The 17,112-nt window shown below is 36.9% G+C and overlaps 1 protein-coding gene across 3 annotated transcripts in view; it reads left to right on the top strand.

Annotated features, from left to right (window-relative positions):
* MRPL22 (mitochondrial ribosomal protein L22) overlaps window positions 1–16,149 on the top strand; it is a 34,964-nt gene extending 18,815 nt beyond the window's left edge. Inside the window, exons 3-7 of one of the 3 annotated variants that reach the window (XM_044947419.2) lie at window positions 2,594–2,711; window positions 7,353–7,418; window positions 8,235–8,312; window positions 9,813–9,882; window positions 15,852–16,149. In XM_044947419.2, coding sequence (XP_044803354.1) covers window positions 2,594–2,711; window positions 7,353–7,418; window positions 8,235–8,312; window positions 9,813–9,882; window positions 15,852–16,063 — 544 coding nt within the window. In that variant the 3' untranslated portion in view covers window positions 16,064–16,149. Of the gene's footprint in view, window positions 1–2,575; window positions 2,712–7,352; window positions 7,419–8,234; window positions 8,313–9,812; window positions 9,883–15,851 lie in introns of all 3 variants that reach the window. The other 2 variants (XM_044947421.2, XM_044947420.2) reach the window with 2 other exon arrangements.
* The last annotated feature ends 963 nt before the right edge of the window (window positions 16,150–17,112 follow it).

Genomic DNA, 17,112 nt, shown 5'->3' with positions numbered 1-17,112 from the left:
GAACACTTTTAAAAGTTGTATGGACCCTCCAAAGACTCCAATAACCAAAGCAATCTTGAGAAAGAAGAGCAAAGCTAAAGGCATCATGCTACCTGATTTCAAACTCTATTACAAAGCTGTGGTAGTTAGAACAGTATGATATTGGTATAAAAATGGACACACAGATCAGTGGAACAGAATAGAGAGCCCAGAAATAAACCCACAAATATTTTGTCAATTAACTTAGGACAAAGGAGCAAGAATATATGTTGGGGAAAAGATAGTCTCTATTGGACAGCCACATGCCAAAGAATGAAATTGGATCCTGTCTTACACCATACTCCAAAATTAAGTGGGTTAAAGACTTGAATGTATGACCTGAAACTATAAAACTCCTAGAAGAAAGCAGGCAGTAAGCTCCTTGACCTAGGTCTTGGCAATAATGTTTTTTAATCTGACACCAAAAGCAGTAACAAAAATAAACAAGTAGGTCCTTATTAAACTAAAAAACTTCTGCATAGGAAATCAGCGACATAATGGAAAGGCAAGCTACTGAATGGGAGAAAACAACTGTAGGTAATATATCTGATAAAGGGCTAATGTCTAAAGTATACAACAAACTCATATAACTAAATAGCAAAGAGACCCCAAACAATCAAATTAAAAACTGAGAAGATCTGAATAGCTATTTTTCCAAGGAAGACATGCCAGTGACCAACAGGTACATGAAAAGATACTCAGTATCATAAATCATCAGAGAAATGCAAATCCAGACCACAATGAAATACTACTTCACACTTGTTAGAATGGCTGTCATCAAAAAAATACAGACTATGAAGTGTTGGCAGGGATCTGCAGAAAAGGGAAGCCTTGTGCACTTTTGGTGGGAATGTAACTTGGTGGAGCCACCGTGGAAAACAGTATGGAGATTCCTCAAAAAATTAAAAATGAACTACCATGTGATCTAGCAATTCTACTTTTGAAGAAAACAAAAGCACTGCTTTGAAAAGATGTATACACACTCTTATCCATTGCTGCATTACAGTAGCCAGGGTATGGAACAACCTCCGTGTCCATCAGTGGATGAATAGGTAAAGAGATTGTGATATATATAAATACATAAAGACACACACAGAGGTATTAATCAGCTGTAAAAAAGAATGAAGTTTTGTCATTTGTGACAGGGACGACCTGGAGGGTAGTGTGATAAGTGAAATAAGTCAGACAAAGAAAGAGTAATACATTTGATTTCTCTTGTATGTGGAATCTAAAAAACAAAACAAAAATAAAACTAGGTTCATAGATACAGAATAGATACAGAGAACAGATTGATAGTTGCAGGAGACTGCAACCTCTTGGGTTGACGGGTGGGGAAAATGGACGAATTGGTTTTTTTCGTTTGTTTTGTCCTTTTTTAGTTTAAATACATTGAATCAAACTTAAGAAGTCCACTCGTTAACATTTCTCTTAGTTCTCATAATCTGTATGTAGGTTCTTTATTCAGCTCCTGTTTAAAAACTCTCCTTGTGATTTGTTTGTTGAAGAAAGTGCGCTGTTGGTGTCACAGACTTCAGTACAGCTCGGATTTTGTTGAGCGTATCCCCTTCGTGTTGTTTAACAGGTGTCTCCGTCTCTGTCTTTTCTGTATTGAGTCAAGATTAATTCAGGTTTGTTTTTGACAGAAAGACTACTTCATAGATGGTGGGTGGTGTCTTTTTACATCAGGAGGCATATAAATGCACCTTTATGCATTAGTTTCTTAGGGATTACAAAATGATGTTATTTGTCTTGATTATTCAACAAAGTTGAGGAATTCTTCAGATCATGTCAGGGATCTGGTGTGTCTTTAAATCCGTTTTAGGACTGAGATGACTTACAGTAGCAAATCAGTAGTCACTGGCCACCATAAAAAGGAATGAAATTTTGCCATTTGCTACAATGTAGATGAACTTCAGTTAAATTATCTTTAATGAAATAAGTGAGACTGAGAAAGACAAATATTGTATAACATATGTTGAATCTAAAATGTAAAACAAACTAGTGAATATAACAAAGAAGAAACTCACAGATGTAGAAAACTGATGGTTACCAGTGGGAAGAGGGAAAAGGGGGAGGCAAAACAGGGGTAGGAGGTTAAGTACAAGCTACTATGTATAAAATCAGTAAGCTACAAGGGTATATTGTGCAACAGGGAATATAGCCAAAATTTTATAATAACTAAATGGAGTGTAACCTTTAAAAATTGTGACTCATTATCTTGTACACCTGAAACTTACATAATGTTGTATATCATATATATATATATATATGATGAGAAAGTCCCTAAAAAAATAAGTGTTTATTGGTCAGTAAGGATAAGATATCTTGGGCATTATAATATGTTTACTATTTGACTTAATGTGAGTTACTGACTTTTCACTCTTCCTAGCATTCAGTACACTACAAGCTCTTTGTGGTATTTTATGTAATAGCGCTCTCTGTTAACAAATATGTCCAGAATGTTCCCACTTGTTATCCTTAAATAGTTTCCATCAAAATGGAGCTGATGTTCAGAAAATAGATGTGGAGAAGATTCTAAGTGTCTCTTGCTTTACAGGCTTTTTTCATCTCACAGCATTTTACCTCAATCACATATCCACACAAGTGCTTCTCTTGAAATATCTCGAAAATGGGAGAAGAAGAATAAAATTGTTTATCCTCCACAACTGCCTGGAGAACCTCGGAGACCAGCTGTAAGTTTGTGGGTATAACTGATCTCTTCATTTTGATAAAGCACTCTTACTCTTGTGTAGCTAGCAGTGATTTAGTATTCCATATTAAGAAAAAAATTACAGCAATTTTCTTGATTTTTTCATTGATACAGAAAATGTTCTAGGTTTATCTTTTTCGTAGTTAAAAAGATTGGTTTTGTTTCTTATTTATTTGTTTTGGCTTAACTTCCTGGATGGGCTTCCCTGGTGGCTCAAATGGTAAAGAATCTGCCTGCAATGCAGGAGAACTGGGGGTTGAATCCCTGGGTTAGGGAAGATCCTCTGGAGAAGGGAATGGCAACCCACTCCAGTATTCTTGCCTGGAGAGTTCCATGGACAGAGCTGACAGGCTATATGCTTCATGGGGTCACAAAGAGTTGGACACAACTGAGTGACTAATTCTTAACCTCCTAAATAGGCACCTTAACTCTGTAACTGAGCTAATAGCTTGTGACATGACTGATTTTTGACTCCCAAGAGGCTTTTTAATGGAACATGTGAGGTTGGCAAGAATGGCTTAAGCTATTGACTGATATTTATTTATTTATGTCTGTGCTGGGTCTTTGTTGCTGCATGGCCTTTTGTCTAGTTTGGCACAGGCTTCTCTTTGCGGTGGCTTGTTTTGTTGTGGCACAGGCCCTGGACCGCATGGGCTCTAGAGCATAGACTCAGTAGTTGTGGCTTACGGGCTTAGTTGCCCCCAGGCATTCGGGGTCCTCCTGGGCCAATGTCTCCTGCATTGGCAGGTGGATTCTTTACCAGTGAGCCACCAGGGAAATACACAAATATCAATAAAATATTTTCTGTATAATGAGCTTTCTTTATTTCTTTGCTTGAGCTCTTTGGATTTGGATATTGATTGGAAATAAAGGAATCATAATAGTATTTGCCAGGTCCAGAATATAAAAGCAAAATTTTGTATTTTGTATTACCAGTACCAAAAAGTATCCAGTCTTTTAGTATGTTAAACACTCTTCAGGCTATATCCTAAATAGCAAAATTCAAATAGTTAATAGTAGATCATATGCCTAACTCTAGCAAATGAAGAACAATGTCAGTGAGATAATTTGTTATATATTATAATTTACTGAAACTATTTTGAGTAACTTTTGCATCATATATACTCTTCCTATAATATAAGTGCCTATATGAAGACATTTGGTTTGATTTTATATGGACACTTTGGAGAAACCTAATTTAATTCTCTATTTTGCACAAATTTTGTTTGAGGAAGTAATCCTTTTGGAAAATACCCTAACATTTTCTGATTTTAGTATTTGGTAAATTGATCTTGGTGTATCAGTTATATCTGTTAGGACTAAATTATCCGACTCTTTGTGACCCCATGGACTGCAGCACACCAGGCTTCCCTGTCACAGAGTTTGCTCACATCCATGTCTATTGAGTCGTGATGTCATCCAGGCATCTCATCCTCCTTCTCCTCCTTCTCTTCTTGCCCTCAAATGTTTCCTAGCCTCAGAGTCTTTTGCAGTCAGTCAGCTCTTTGCATCAGGTGGCCAAAGAATTGGAGCTTCAGCTTCAGCATCAGTCCTTCCAATGAATATTCAGAGTTGATTTCCTTTAGGATTGACTGGTTTGATCTCCTTGCAGTCCAAGGGACTCTCAAGTGTCTTCTCCAGCACCACAGTTCAAAGCATCAATTCTTTGGCACTCAGCCTTTTTTATGGTCCAGTTCTCACATCCGTAATTATTAATGCTGTTTATAATGCTGCCTGCAATGCAGGAGACCTGAGTTTGATCCCTGGGTCTGGGAGATCCCCTGGAGAAGGGAATGGCTACCCACTCCAGTATTCTTGCCTGGAGAGTTCCTTGGAGAGAGGAGCTTGGTGGACTACAGTCCAGTGGGTTGCAAAGAGTCGGACAAGAGTGAGCGACTTTCACTTTTTTCACTATAAATACCTTGCTTATTAACAGGGAATAATTTGCTCACCTAGCCACATAGTTTACACACTGTGTCATTATTTGTAGTGTCCCTTAGACTTTTCAGTCTGCTAGCTGCAAACATTTAGAAAGTTAGTATTACCTCTTGTTTAAAAGAGGGCCAGATAATATTTACCATTCTATCTCATTCTGTTCTTCAGCATTTGGAATATGTAGTTAAATAATAGTAGATGGGGCAATGAATAAATCCTATAGTAGTAATTTAAAATGAATGTCACCAGTTTAGACCACTCCTTTATTTTTAAGACTGTCTTCCTAATTTAGCTAGTACAAATATCCAAACAGTGTAGGCTCCTGTAGACACTGTATCTTACATGTGACTTCATCCTGGTAAAGTAAGTCAGAAATTAAAGACTTTTTAAAAATACATATACATACAAAATAGTCATACCTTGTTAAATTGAGCTTGACTTTTTATGTGTTTTTGAAGAAAGCTAAGTTAAATAACTTAGTAGTGAGACTGTATCAAAACTGTTTGAACAGTCACTTCTATAAGAGGCATGTTTTTAATATGTGGATTAATTGACATACTGATCATATGTCATTCTTATGAGTCATTAATGTGGATCCTCTGTACTCTAAAACTTTTATTAGGTGACATTTTTTGTTGCTGTTTGTGTCATTATTTGCATTTAAAAATAAACTTCTTTACAAGTTACTGGTTTAGACATTTCATAATTTAGACTTTTATTTGAATAGCTGTTTTGGGCATTATATTCTAATGTAACTTTACCTAATTTTACTGTGTAGGTTAATTAATAGCCGTGATATTTAACCAGGCCTTCTGACCTCCAAATTTGCCACTGTATCTATTTGCCATGGTAGGTTTATTTACTGAGACTTTATCTGGTTTGCCTTTAGAAAGTGCCCTTAGACAGTGCACCTGCCTCGAGTAAATGTTGAGCTTTTTAGTTTTAGAAGATGATGATTGAATAACTTTCACCTTTTCTGCTAAACACTTGATTCCTTTTTTCCCAGTGTTTTGCCAGGATTACAGTGTCTTTTTTTTTTTTTTTTTTTTAATATTTGAAGATGATTATATACAATTCAGGTTTAACAATATCTCACCATGGGAAACCAAGAGTTGAAAGCTTTCTATATAAAAGGTTTTGTTGAGTATTAATTTTTGCAGATTAATATTATCAGTCATGACAGTTCTTTCCTCTCCTGTGCTCCCCAGGACAGATTATTGCTGAAAATGTAATTAGACTGTTGCTACACTTTTCAGCCTGTCAGCTTCTACTGCAACAGAATTGAAATCTGCCACATATTGAAAGATCGCCACTTGAGACTAGCTGGTGTTTCTAAGTCATTTGTAAACTTCTAGCAGGGCTCAGAATGTTAAAAAGTTCTGCGGTTTCTCTGCTGTACTTGCCTTGAAAACGTTTTTCTGATTTTTAAGTGGCAGTGTGGTGTAGTAGTAGAAAGAGTGTGGGTTTTAGAGTCATGAGGAGAACTTTAAAGATAGACCTGCCAGACATTGTATAGGCCCTTCACATACTTCCCTGGGTGGCACTAGCTTTGTCTCTTACAAGCTTTGCTATCTTGGACAAGTCACTTGATTTCTCTGATTTTCATTTTGTAAAAGATTTATAAAATGTTTTCTCTCCCAACTCATAGAGTTAGATCATATGAAATAAAGGGCTTGAAAAATGCTTTATGAACTATAAATTGTATAATGGATGATTGATTAAAAAATTCAGTGAGATAAAGCTACCCTCTATAAATAGAAGATAATAAAAACCTAATATTTACTAAGATCTTACCATGTGCTAGGCACTGTAGAGTACTTACTTCATATAGGTTAGTTTATTTAATCCTTATTATAGTTTTAGATGTTAGGTACCATTATCTTCATTTTAAAAAAGAAACTTAACCAGAAACAGGTGAAGGACCTTGGGTTCTGTAGTTGGTAAATGGTAGAGGGGGGATTCAAACCTGGGTAGTTTGATTCTAGAACCTATGCTCTTCACCAGACACCCACAGTGTTGGTTTTCATACAAAAATAGCTGTTTTATCCGTTTTTCCATTGTTTTCCTCACTAACAAGAAACTTTTTTTCTTTTTGTATGCTTTGTTCTTTTAGCCAGCTAAATGTTTTTAAAATACTTTCATTTAAGTCTTTTACTATTCGCGTGTATAGAAGCATTGCAAATATTGTCACAAACTAGCCATTTTACAGTTTGTTTTTCTCTTAATAATCTTTATAACATAGTGAGACTTTGGAAAAATATAGCTTAATAGGGAAAAAACAGTCTCCATATTCTTGATACTGTTTTTATTTCTTATGGCAGCATTTCACTAGGCATTAGAAAGTAAAAACTTTATTAATAGTGTATTATTGTCATTTTCGGAGAAGGCAATGGTACTCTGGTACTCTTGCCTGGAAAATCCCATGGATGGAGGAGCCTGGTAGGCTGCAGTCCATGGGGTCTCAAAGAGTCGGACACGACTGAGTGACTTCACTTTCACTTTTCACTTTCATGCATTGGAGAAGGAAATGGCAACCCACTCCAGTGTTCTTGCCTGGAGAATCCCAGGGACGGGGGAGCCTGGTTGGCTGCCGTCAATGGGGTCGCACAGAGTCGGACACGACTGAAGTGACTTAGCAGCAGCTGTCATTTTGATAGGCTTGTTTAATTTTTTTTTTCCTGTTTGTAAGGAAATCTACCATTGTCGAAGACAAATCAAGTACAGCAAAGACAAGATGTGGTATTTGGCGAAATTGGTAAGCTAAAGTGACTATTACCATATAATACTTTGGGAAAGAAGGTTCAAATTTTATCCTAGTATTTGAAAAAAACCAAAAAACAAAAAACTTGCCCTGTTTTCTCCAAAAAGTGGGGGATATAATTACATTTTCAGACATTTGGTAGGTAATCCAAAAATGATAGCTCAGAGATTTGAACAAAATCTCTGAACAAAAACTGATTTTGTTCAGTTTTTACCTCCTGAGAATCTCAATCATGTTGGATTCATAGATATTTAGAACAAAGGCATCAAGAACAGAGAATCTAGGAAGCAAACTTACATATCTGTAAAAGCTGATTCAACCTGTTTCAAAACTGTTGCCTTTTAAGTTTTTTACCCAGAAAATAAAATTTATATATGAGAGAAAGCAAAAGCAGCAAATACATGTATAATAATACATTTATTCCGTCGGAGAATGAGGTGCCTTTTATGCCTACTAGGGTCCTTGCCAGCCTGTGATCTTTCTTTGTCATGTCTGCTCTCTTTTATTATTATTAAAACTATTAAAATCCAGGTTAGTGGTTGACATTTTTAAGTTTGATTTTAACTTAAAGAGAGTGGTGGTGTACCTTCTCAAACGTGTATTTTTCTCCTTTGCATTTATTAGCTATTTTTATTTTTAATGAAAAAGATTTTCCCTAATTTTACTGAGATTTAATTAACATGTAACTTGTTAGCTATTTTTAGAAGTTATTTGGATTATGTAAGGCTTTTACTTTTCACTGAAGTGGCAATGCTGACTTTGTAAACCAATTTATTTATTTTCTCTTTGTCTGTTATCCTTTAATTCTAGATACGAGGAATGTCAATTGACCAGGCTCTGGCTCAATTGGAATTCAGTGACAAAAAAGGAGCCCAGATAATTAAAGAGGTGAACTAAGATTGGTGGGGAAAGAGCACATAGTTGTCTTGCAGATGTTAGTAAGCTTTGCCTAAATCCAGAATTACCTCATTTAAGTGCAGAGTTTATATTATACAGATATAGGGTACTCAGTTTTATTAATGTTCTTATACGTTAGGGATGCTCTTATACGTTAAGGATGTTCTATGCTTTAAGTATTCTTTTTCCTGAGATGCTTTTATTTGTACCACAAAGTCATTTATATACATCTTATTTTAAATTATTGGGTCTTGATACATTATTTTAGAAAAATTTTTGTCAATTCCACAACTGAGAGCTTGGGATTTTATAACTAATTGAGTGGAAAAAGCACTGGACTGGAACTCTGGTGACTTGGTCTTATCTTTTCTCTGACAATTTCTGTTGTGATTATGGGCAAGGCACTTGTCTAGTTCCCTTTTTCTTATTTGTAAACTAGATGGGGTTGAATTGGATGATCTCTAAAGACCCCTCTAGCTCTAAATGCAGCTGATTCACTTGGTGCAAATATACTGTTGGTATTTATGCTGACTCATTCTAGGCACATGAGTGTTTTGTTCAGAAGGCTGAGTTGAGGACATCTGGGGAAATCAGCATTATTTTCTGTACTTCAATTAATTTTCACATTAAGTCAGATCTTTTAAGTCAGAACAGCTGAGATTGTTGGATTCAGACTTCTAAGAGGCTCTCTGGTAATGCCTCTTATTTACTTCCATTCAGAATGCAATTACTAAGTATCTTGTGTACCCAGCTTTGTACTACATTCTTCGTCTTTAAAGGACAAAAAGATCTGCTTTCTGTTATTTCTGACAACTATTGTCCTATTTTAAAAAATGTGTTCTGGAGAAAGTTAATTCAAAATATTTATGGAGTATAAATTTAATAATTCTTTTTTTGTTTGTTTTGTTTTTATTTTTTGGCTGTGCCATCTGGCATGTGGGAATCTTAGTTTCCTGACCAGGGATTGAACCCGAGTCCCCTGCATTGAAAGCTTGGGGTCTTAACCACTGGACTACTAGGGAAATCCCTAAACTTAATAATTCTTAAAGGAAATTTTCAAGTATGATTTTCTCTATTTGTCTGATGTTGTTAATGGTTATTTTGGATCCAAAGTTTAAGAATTTTCAGTAAGATTTAGCTCTTGAGCTTCTTGAACTTCTTGACAAAGTCTGTGACTCAAAGACATAATGCTCATTACCAGGGATGCCGCTGCTAGTGCTGTTATCTCCTCCTTTACAGCTTACACATTCCATTTAAAACTTAGCAGTATCGACTGTGTTCTTTGCATTTGCAATTCTTGTCTGAGGAAGGAAACTCACTGGATCCATTCTCTTTACTACTGTTAGCATTTGATATTCTCTTTTTAAAATTGACTATAATAGGAAAGTGTGTGATTAGCAGTCATACAGAGATAACAACAAGAAATGAGAAATTTAATTCTGTTTTAGTTCGAGGTCAGCCATATGAATGCCTTTCTTTTCCTTGTTTAAGGTTCTCTTAGAAGCACAAGATATGGCAGTAAGAGACCACAATGTGGAATTCAGATCCAATTTATATATAGGTAAGGTCTTTAATATTCTTAGCTTTGGAAAATATCTTCCAGTAGTGATGCCAGGTTCTTTATCTAATAACAGTCTTTGATATCTAAATACTTTGGACTATGTTTACCATTGGAAATTGCTGGTAATAGTTTATTTTTCAGTCTTCAGCATGCTAATGTTAAGTCTGTTGTAATGGTCCTAACTGCTTTATTTTTACTTGTTCTCTGAGACTGAGATCATGAAGTCTGTTGCTGATAGTTATTAAATAATGGATATCAAGATGATACGTAGAGTGGTCCTTTACTCATAATAAGAATGTAGCTGATTTTTTAAAAAATGAATTCTTTGTCAACGCCAAAGAGATATATAAAGGATCACAGTGGACTTAGAAAGTCTTTATTGATAATGTGCCATGCCAGGTGCCTCATCCATAGAGGTATCCTGTAAGTTAGCCCTCCTAGTACCAGAATGGAAAATCATCTGTTGAATTATAAAAGCCAGGGGACCTTTGAAGACTTAGTGACCCAGATGTGTTGGTTCCTCTTTGTTCTTAACATCCTAAAGCATTAGCTCTGGTTTTGTAGGCTTGTCTCACATCTATTTAATGTAAGTGAAAATGTTTTGGAAGGCATGGTGTACTGTACAAATGTAAAGGATTTTTTGGTAGCATACCTTCATACTGATCTTTTTCTAGGAAGAGATCAGTGTTTATTGCAAAGCTCTTCCCCACCCCACCCCAATAAAATGGAACATAGGTTGGAGTTAATGCAGCAGTTACTCCTGACTTCAGGAGTTTTTTTCACCAGAGATGTTGATGTCAAAGCAAGATTTTCTCAGTCTACCAAACCTACGTATAAGAAGGACTATTTTACTAAAGATATTTCAAATTCAAGATATGGGAACTGCTGCTCTCCACACAGAGGGGAAAAGGCTGAATCATTATAGTGGAAGTTAGCTGTACCTTATAGTTTTTCAGCAATTAGCATTTTAAAAGATCATCTAAATTCCACTTTGTCACATAACCTCTGCCCTACTGGAGATGTTTATTCTGGTTAATATCTTACCTCACCTCACCTGAAATTGATGCTGGCAGCTACAGCTACTTCTGAAATTCAAATGAATTATGGTTTTCAATTGAAACATCTTATTTTAAAGCTGAATCTTGTAAAATTAATTATATTCTGATACATGCATAGAGTTAGAGGGAAATCAAAATGGCAACTCAGAAGATGCAGGCCACAGTAGTTAATCATAAGCATTTTCTTCTGGGAGAAGCATGAATAAGTAATGCTGGAAGGACCCAGAATCACTGGAAGAGATGAAATGGATGAAGGGCAAGACCATTTGCTTAAAACCTCTTGGTGACCTTTCCTGCTCCATGACTGAATATCAAATGACATTTAATTAATTTTATTCAATTTCATAAAAATATTGGCTTCTTAGCTGATCAGCAGCATTTCATAATGTAATTCAGATGCAAGTGAAATGGAATTTGTGTTTAAATCCATTTCAGTAGTTAGTATATATAGCAAGAGGGTGAAGAGCTTAATCCTGTCTTTCCAAATGAAGGAGCAAAATCCAGTATTACCTTTAAGCAGAAATAAGCTTAACTGTGAATGGTCCTTTAATGTACTGGTCTTCCTAGGCACGTTTCTGCTGAGAAACCTCTGCTCCTCCTGTACCTTCTTTTCATCTAGTTCTGGGTCAAAATCTCTTTTCTAAAGTAGGGCTAGTAAGTCTGGATTTGTCTTATGATTTTAAAAACTCATTTGCTAAGTGTTTTGTTGCCTAATTCTGTTATGAAGGAAAAGGAGATGAGTACCCCCAGGAAGATGAAGTATCTGACCACAACACATCAGGCAATTTATCCCTGTATTTGCTAAACTTCCCTGATATGAATTGTCTGAGGTTCTAGAGTCAGACACAACTGAGTGACTTTCACTTCTCTTATTAAAAACACAGATTCCCAGGCCTCACCACAGACTGAAACCCCAAGGGAGAGGCTTGGGTAAAGTCTATTCATTCTTATCCATAAAATGTGGGAAACTGATTGATCTTATAGTCTTTGAGAAGGCCTAGATATTTCATTCCATAGACTTCTTTTAGAGTTTGAAAGCCTAGTTACTTGTTGACTGCTGGTTTGGCTCAGCAAAAGCTCTTTCAGTCCCCTGAAATAAGTAAGTTCAGACATTATAAGGGATGTACTTTTTTGGTAGCATATGTTCTCATTATGTGGTAATTCCTTCAAATGCTTGTCATCAGTCTAAAGCTCATACCTGGTGTTGCATGACCACAGACTTTGGAAGTTCATTTCCTTTTCAAACTTGTAATGATGACTAATGACACAGTGATGGGCCTTAACAAGTGGACATGGACTAATAAAATGTCACTGCTCCATGGTTCATAGCATCTTAAAGTAGTTCACTTCAGGGAAAGTGAACGTCTGACTTTGAGTCTTCTGGGCTAAGACTGATGAAGGGGAAAGTGGGGAGGATTTCTGAAGTAATATTCGCATTAACCTAAATACAAGTAATCAGAAATATTGAGAGTATTTTCAATACATGGTACCTGCTGGGCAATATCTTTGAAGGTCGTTTCTTCTTTTGAGATATCTTACCGTTTTCTCTTTCATTCAAAAAATATTGGAATGCCTACTTCCCTGTTGGCTCAGTCTGTATGGTTCTGCCTGCAATTCCGGATACCTGGGTGTGATCCCTGGGTTGGGAAGATCCCCTCTGAAGAAGGAAATGGCAGCCTACTCCAGTATTCTTGCTTGGAGAATTCCATGAACAGAGGAGTCTGGTGGGCTACAGTCCTTGGGGTCACAAAACCCCATGGACCAAAACCGTACATATTAGTACTGTGTGTACTTGGGAAACAATTAAATTTAGTTTAGAATTTGAGCAAATTTAGCAGAGATGTCTCTTCATGGAAAATAGATGGGGTAACAATGGAAACAGTGACAGACTTTATATTTTTGGGCTCTAAAATCACTGCAGATGGTGACTGCAGCCATGAAATTCAAAGATGCTTGCTCCTTGGAAGAAAAGCTATGACCAACCTAGACAGCATATTAAAAAACAGAGACATTACTTTGCCAACAAAGGCCCATCTAGTCAAAGCTATGGTTTTTCCCGTAGTCATGTATGGATGTGAGAGTTGAACTATAAAGAAAGCTGAGTGCTGAAGAATTGATGCTTTTGAACTGTGGTATTGGAGAAGACTCTTGAGAGTCCCTTGGACTGCAAGGAGATCCAACCAGTCCATCCTAAAGGAAATCAGTCCTGGGTGTTCATTGGAAGGTCTGATGCTGAAGCTGAAACTCCCAATACTTTGGCCACCTGATGTGAAGAACTGACTCATTGGTAAAGACCCTGATGCTGGGAAAAATTGAAGGCAGGAAGAAATGGGAATGACACAGGATGAGATGGTTGGATGGGATCACTGACTCAATGGACATGAGTTTGAGCAAGCTCTGGGATTTGGTGATGGGCAGGGAAGCCTGGCTTCACACTCAGCAGAAACTTGAAATTTCTGTTTGTTGAGTGAGTGAACGGCACAGTTAGATCTGCTGAAACTGTGCTGTTCACTCACTCAACAAATAGAAATTCAAAGTTTCATTTAGAACAGATTGCTATTAAAGTGGGCGTCTACATCCTGTTTCATTTTAATTGAAGTAGTTCTGTACTAAAGCAGTTTGAAACTCAACATACATAATTAGTGGAGGAGAGACTGGAGGAGGGGAGACCCTAAACCAATTTGGAATCTATACTGTAAGCCCTGATTTCATTCAGTTCTGAGTGGTTGTGTTGTGTATCCCATTCCAGGGTGTGGTGTTTCAGAAGAATTAATGTTTTTGTTTTGACATTAAAAAGTGATGGCATTATATGCATGAAGGTTAGGCAAGTGTTATTTTATGGCCTAAAGAGGAAACCATAGCTGGCATTTCGTAGGTTCTGAGTGTTTGCTCTTAGGTATTTTGGGAGAAATGGAAAGAAAATGGTAGTTAGCATAGACCCTGATAGCACTGATCATTGTGTTTTGATAGATTATGTAGTGTTGCACAGTTAGCTAATTTTGATACTTCTTTCCCTGGAGTGTAGTAGTCCTTATTCTCAGAGCATTTGGAAATTGATGCTCCAATTGGATAGAGTAGGAGTTTTGGATAAAAGTAGCCATCATGTTTGTAAAATCTTTTCAGAAGTTTCTACACTCTTCCCAGTGTCACTGGTTTTATATTTAGGATTCCTCCTGACAAGTGGATTCAGAGCACCTGGAAATACTTTATATTATAAAGTGATTTGTGTAATACTGGTTTTTGTTCGGAAAAACTAAAAAAAATTTTTTATTGAAGTATAATTGACATGCAACATTACGTTCGTTTCAGGTATACAGCTGGATGATTCAGTGTTGAAAAGTGGTCACCATAACAAATCTGGATAGCATCTGTCATCATACATTGTTACAAGGTTTTTTCCTTGTGATGAGATCTTGTAATATCTCTTCTCAACTTTCAAATATGCAATACGGGTATTATTGACTACAGTCACCATGCTGTACATTACATCCCCATGGCTTGCTTATTTTATAACTGAAAGTTTGTACCTTTTGACTCACTTCATCCATTTCTCCCACCTGCCCCCTACCCCTATCTTTGGAAATTCTTAAATTCATTTCTTTAGTGCCCAGTAGATGAATTTGATAAATAGGGAGTTAACTCTCACTTATCTCACTGAAACCCTAGGCAGTTTTCTTAGTCACTTTCATCCTTAGCTTTCTCTTTGGTAAAGCTAGGATGGTTCTGCTGAAATCACTTCATGAGAGGTTTGTGGTCAGAGGGTTGTGGAGCATGTACTTTGACATGGTCTCTGTAATATAAAGTTCTGTCACAGTAAGAATAAAAGTGGTGAGTATGAAAGTGAATTAATTTGCTACGTATGCTGTAGATTTTGCCTTTTTAAAAGGCTTATTAAATTAACTAAAAATGTAAGACTAAATTCAGAAGGTAGTTACTATGATTTACCATGGGTGAACAGGTGAATAGATTGCTTCTTGTACTATTTAAAAGATTTCTTCAGATTTTACAAGGTCAAACCTTGACATGTAGAATAGGGACAGGGAGATGAGGGGATAGATGTGATGCAGGAGTTCCTAAACCTGACTGTGAATCAGAGTTGCCTGGATTGGGGGATGTTGTTTGCTCAGGATATAATTTCCAAGGCCCACTCCAAATATAAATTAGAATATCAGCATCAGCATTTTAAATGTGTTCCCTAGGTTTGTTTGATGTAGTAGCCTGAGGATAGCATTTGGGAACCATTGGTTCCAGAGGCTTCTCATACAATTAGAATAAAATCAGAATGTTCTTCCCACAACCTCCAGGGCTATGTGTAATCTTGTCTTCATCTCTGATCTCTTCCCCTTATTTGTATCACTCTTGGCCTTGCTTACTGTGCTTTAGCAGGTTCTGGTCCTGAAACAAGCCAAGGATGTTCTTGCCTTTGTGGCTTTGCGCGTGTTCTTTCCTCAGCCTGGAACACGTTGCCCTTAGGTATTTGCATGAATGATTCATTCTGGTCTTGTATCAGATGTGTCTTCCTCAAGGATGCCTCTTGACACCACCCAGTCTGAAGTTGCCCGCACAACACCCTCTCAGTCTCTGTTACATCACTGTTTTTATTTTATTCATAGCGCTTGTCACTAACTAAAATGATGGTGTTTGTTTTCTGTCATTCTCCTCTAGAGTGTCCACTGTATGGAGCCAGGGCCCTTGCTGGTCTTGTTTACTCTTAACTTCTCCAGGACCTGAAATGGAGCCTGATCTTATAAGGAAGAACTCAGGAGATACTTTAGATAAGCCTGCTCTAGCCCTGAGCATGTAATCTTAGAATCTAGCTGAGAAGACAGAAATTGCTCAGCCAATCAAGCTGTAATCTTGCAGATACAGTTATGGTTATTTTGTGTAATTCTCTTTTTCTTCCCTGTCTAGCTGAGTCCACCTCAGGGCGAGGCCAATACCTGAAACGCATCCGATACCACGGCAGAGGTCGCTTTGGGATTATGGAGAAGGTTTTTTGCCATTATTTTGTGAAGTTGGTGGAAGGCCCTCCACCTCCACCTGAGGCACCAAAGACAGCAGTCACCCACGCTAAAGAGTATATCCAGGAGCTTCGCAACCGGACCATCATTCACACTCTGTGATGGGACTATTCAGACTCCATGGTGTATATATTTTACCATTTATTTCTTAAAACCAACAAAAATTAAAGACAAATGCTTTCTATGAATCGTTATTGAATTATTGAAATATGAAGTACCACTGCTGGTTTTATATAAATATTTATAAATCTCTGTCCATTTCTTGAGAGCCTCTGGTTATAGTTTATGTATTTGCAACTAGGAAGGGGAAATCAGCTTTAAACATAGTGACAGACTATATAATTCAGAAGGCTTTTTTGAGTACTCTTTGAAAGGAATGTTAGCTTTGTAGCTAGTGCCCTGCAGGTGGTAGTTTTGATAACGGACTTGAGTAGAAAGTTATAGGATAAGAAAGCTCGTCTTTATTATTTCACTTGATTTTCCTCTTGAGACTGAGGGAGGTGGTGGAGGGGAGCATGCCTGCATGTTGTTTCAGCGCAGTATTTTAGAGCGTTCTGTGGTTCAGTTTTTCCTTTCACTGTTGGCATTGACTAGTGGGTGAGGGTTTATATTATCCTTTACTGTTTTGCTGAAACTTGAAATTATAGGAATTTATTAGATATATTAATCTAAAACTCCAAAAATCATTTAACTTACAAAGATTATTTTCCTTAAATAATAACTTTTTATGTCTCCTTCCATCAGTGCTTTCTGTTGCTTGGCTATCTTGTTTAGGATTGATTTTTCAGAGTGAATTCAATTAGAAGAACCAATCTCAGCCTTGCATTCTAAAACAAGGCAGTAGATGGCACTCACTTCCCTCTTGTTAGCAGAAATTGTTAAGAGTATTCAGCACTGCCTGGTTCTTGTTAGACAAGATGCACTCTGTCCACGGCCCTAGTCCAGTGTTTCTCTAATGTTTATATGCAGAGGAAGAACCTGGGGTGCTTATTAATGCAGACTTCTGGGTCCCTTTCCACCCCTCTCCCCCAGATATTCTGATTCACTAAAAATCTGTTTTAAATAAGCACTTCCAGATGATTCTGTTTTCAGGGACTGCACTTTGAGTTAAATGAAGAATGTAGCTTCAGTGCCATGTTTTAAGATGGCAT

The sequence above is a fragment of the Bubalus bubalis genome, chromosome 9 (assembly GCF_019923935.1).
Source record: "Bubalus bubalis isolate 160015118507 breed Murrah chromosome 9, NDDB_SH_1, whole genome shotgun sequence".
In the NCBI taxonomy this organism is placed as follows: Eukaryota; Metazoa; Chordata; class Mammalia; order Artiodactyla; family Bovidae; genus Bubalus; species Bubalus bubalis.
This window is presented reverse-complemented; position numbering and strand designations above follow the sequence as displayed.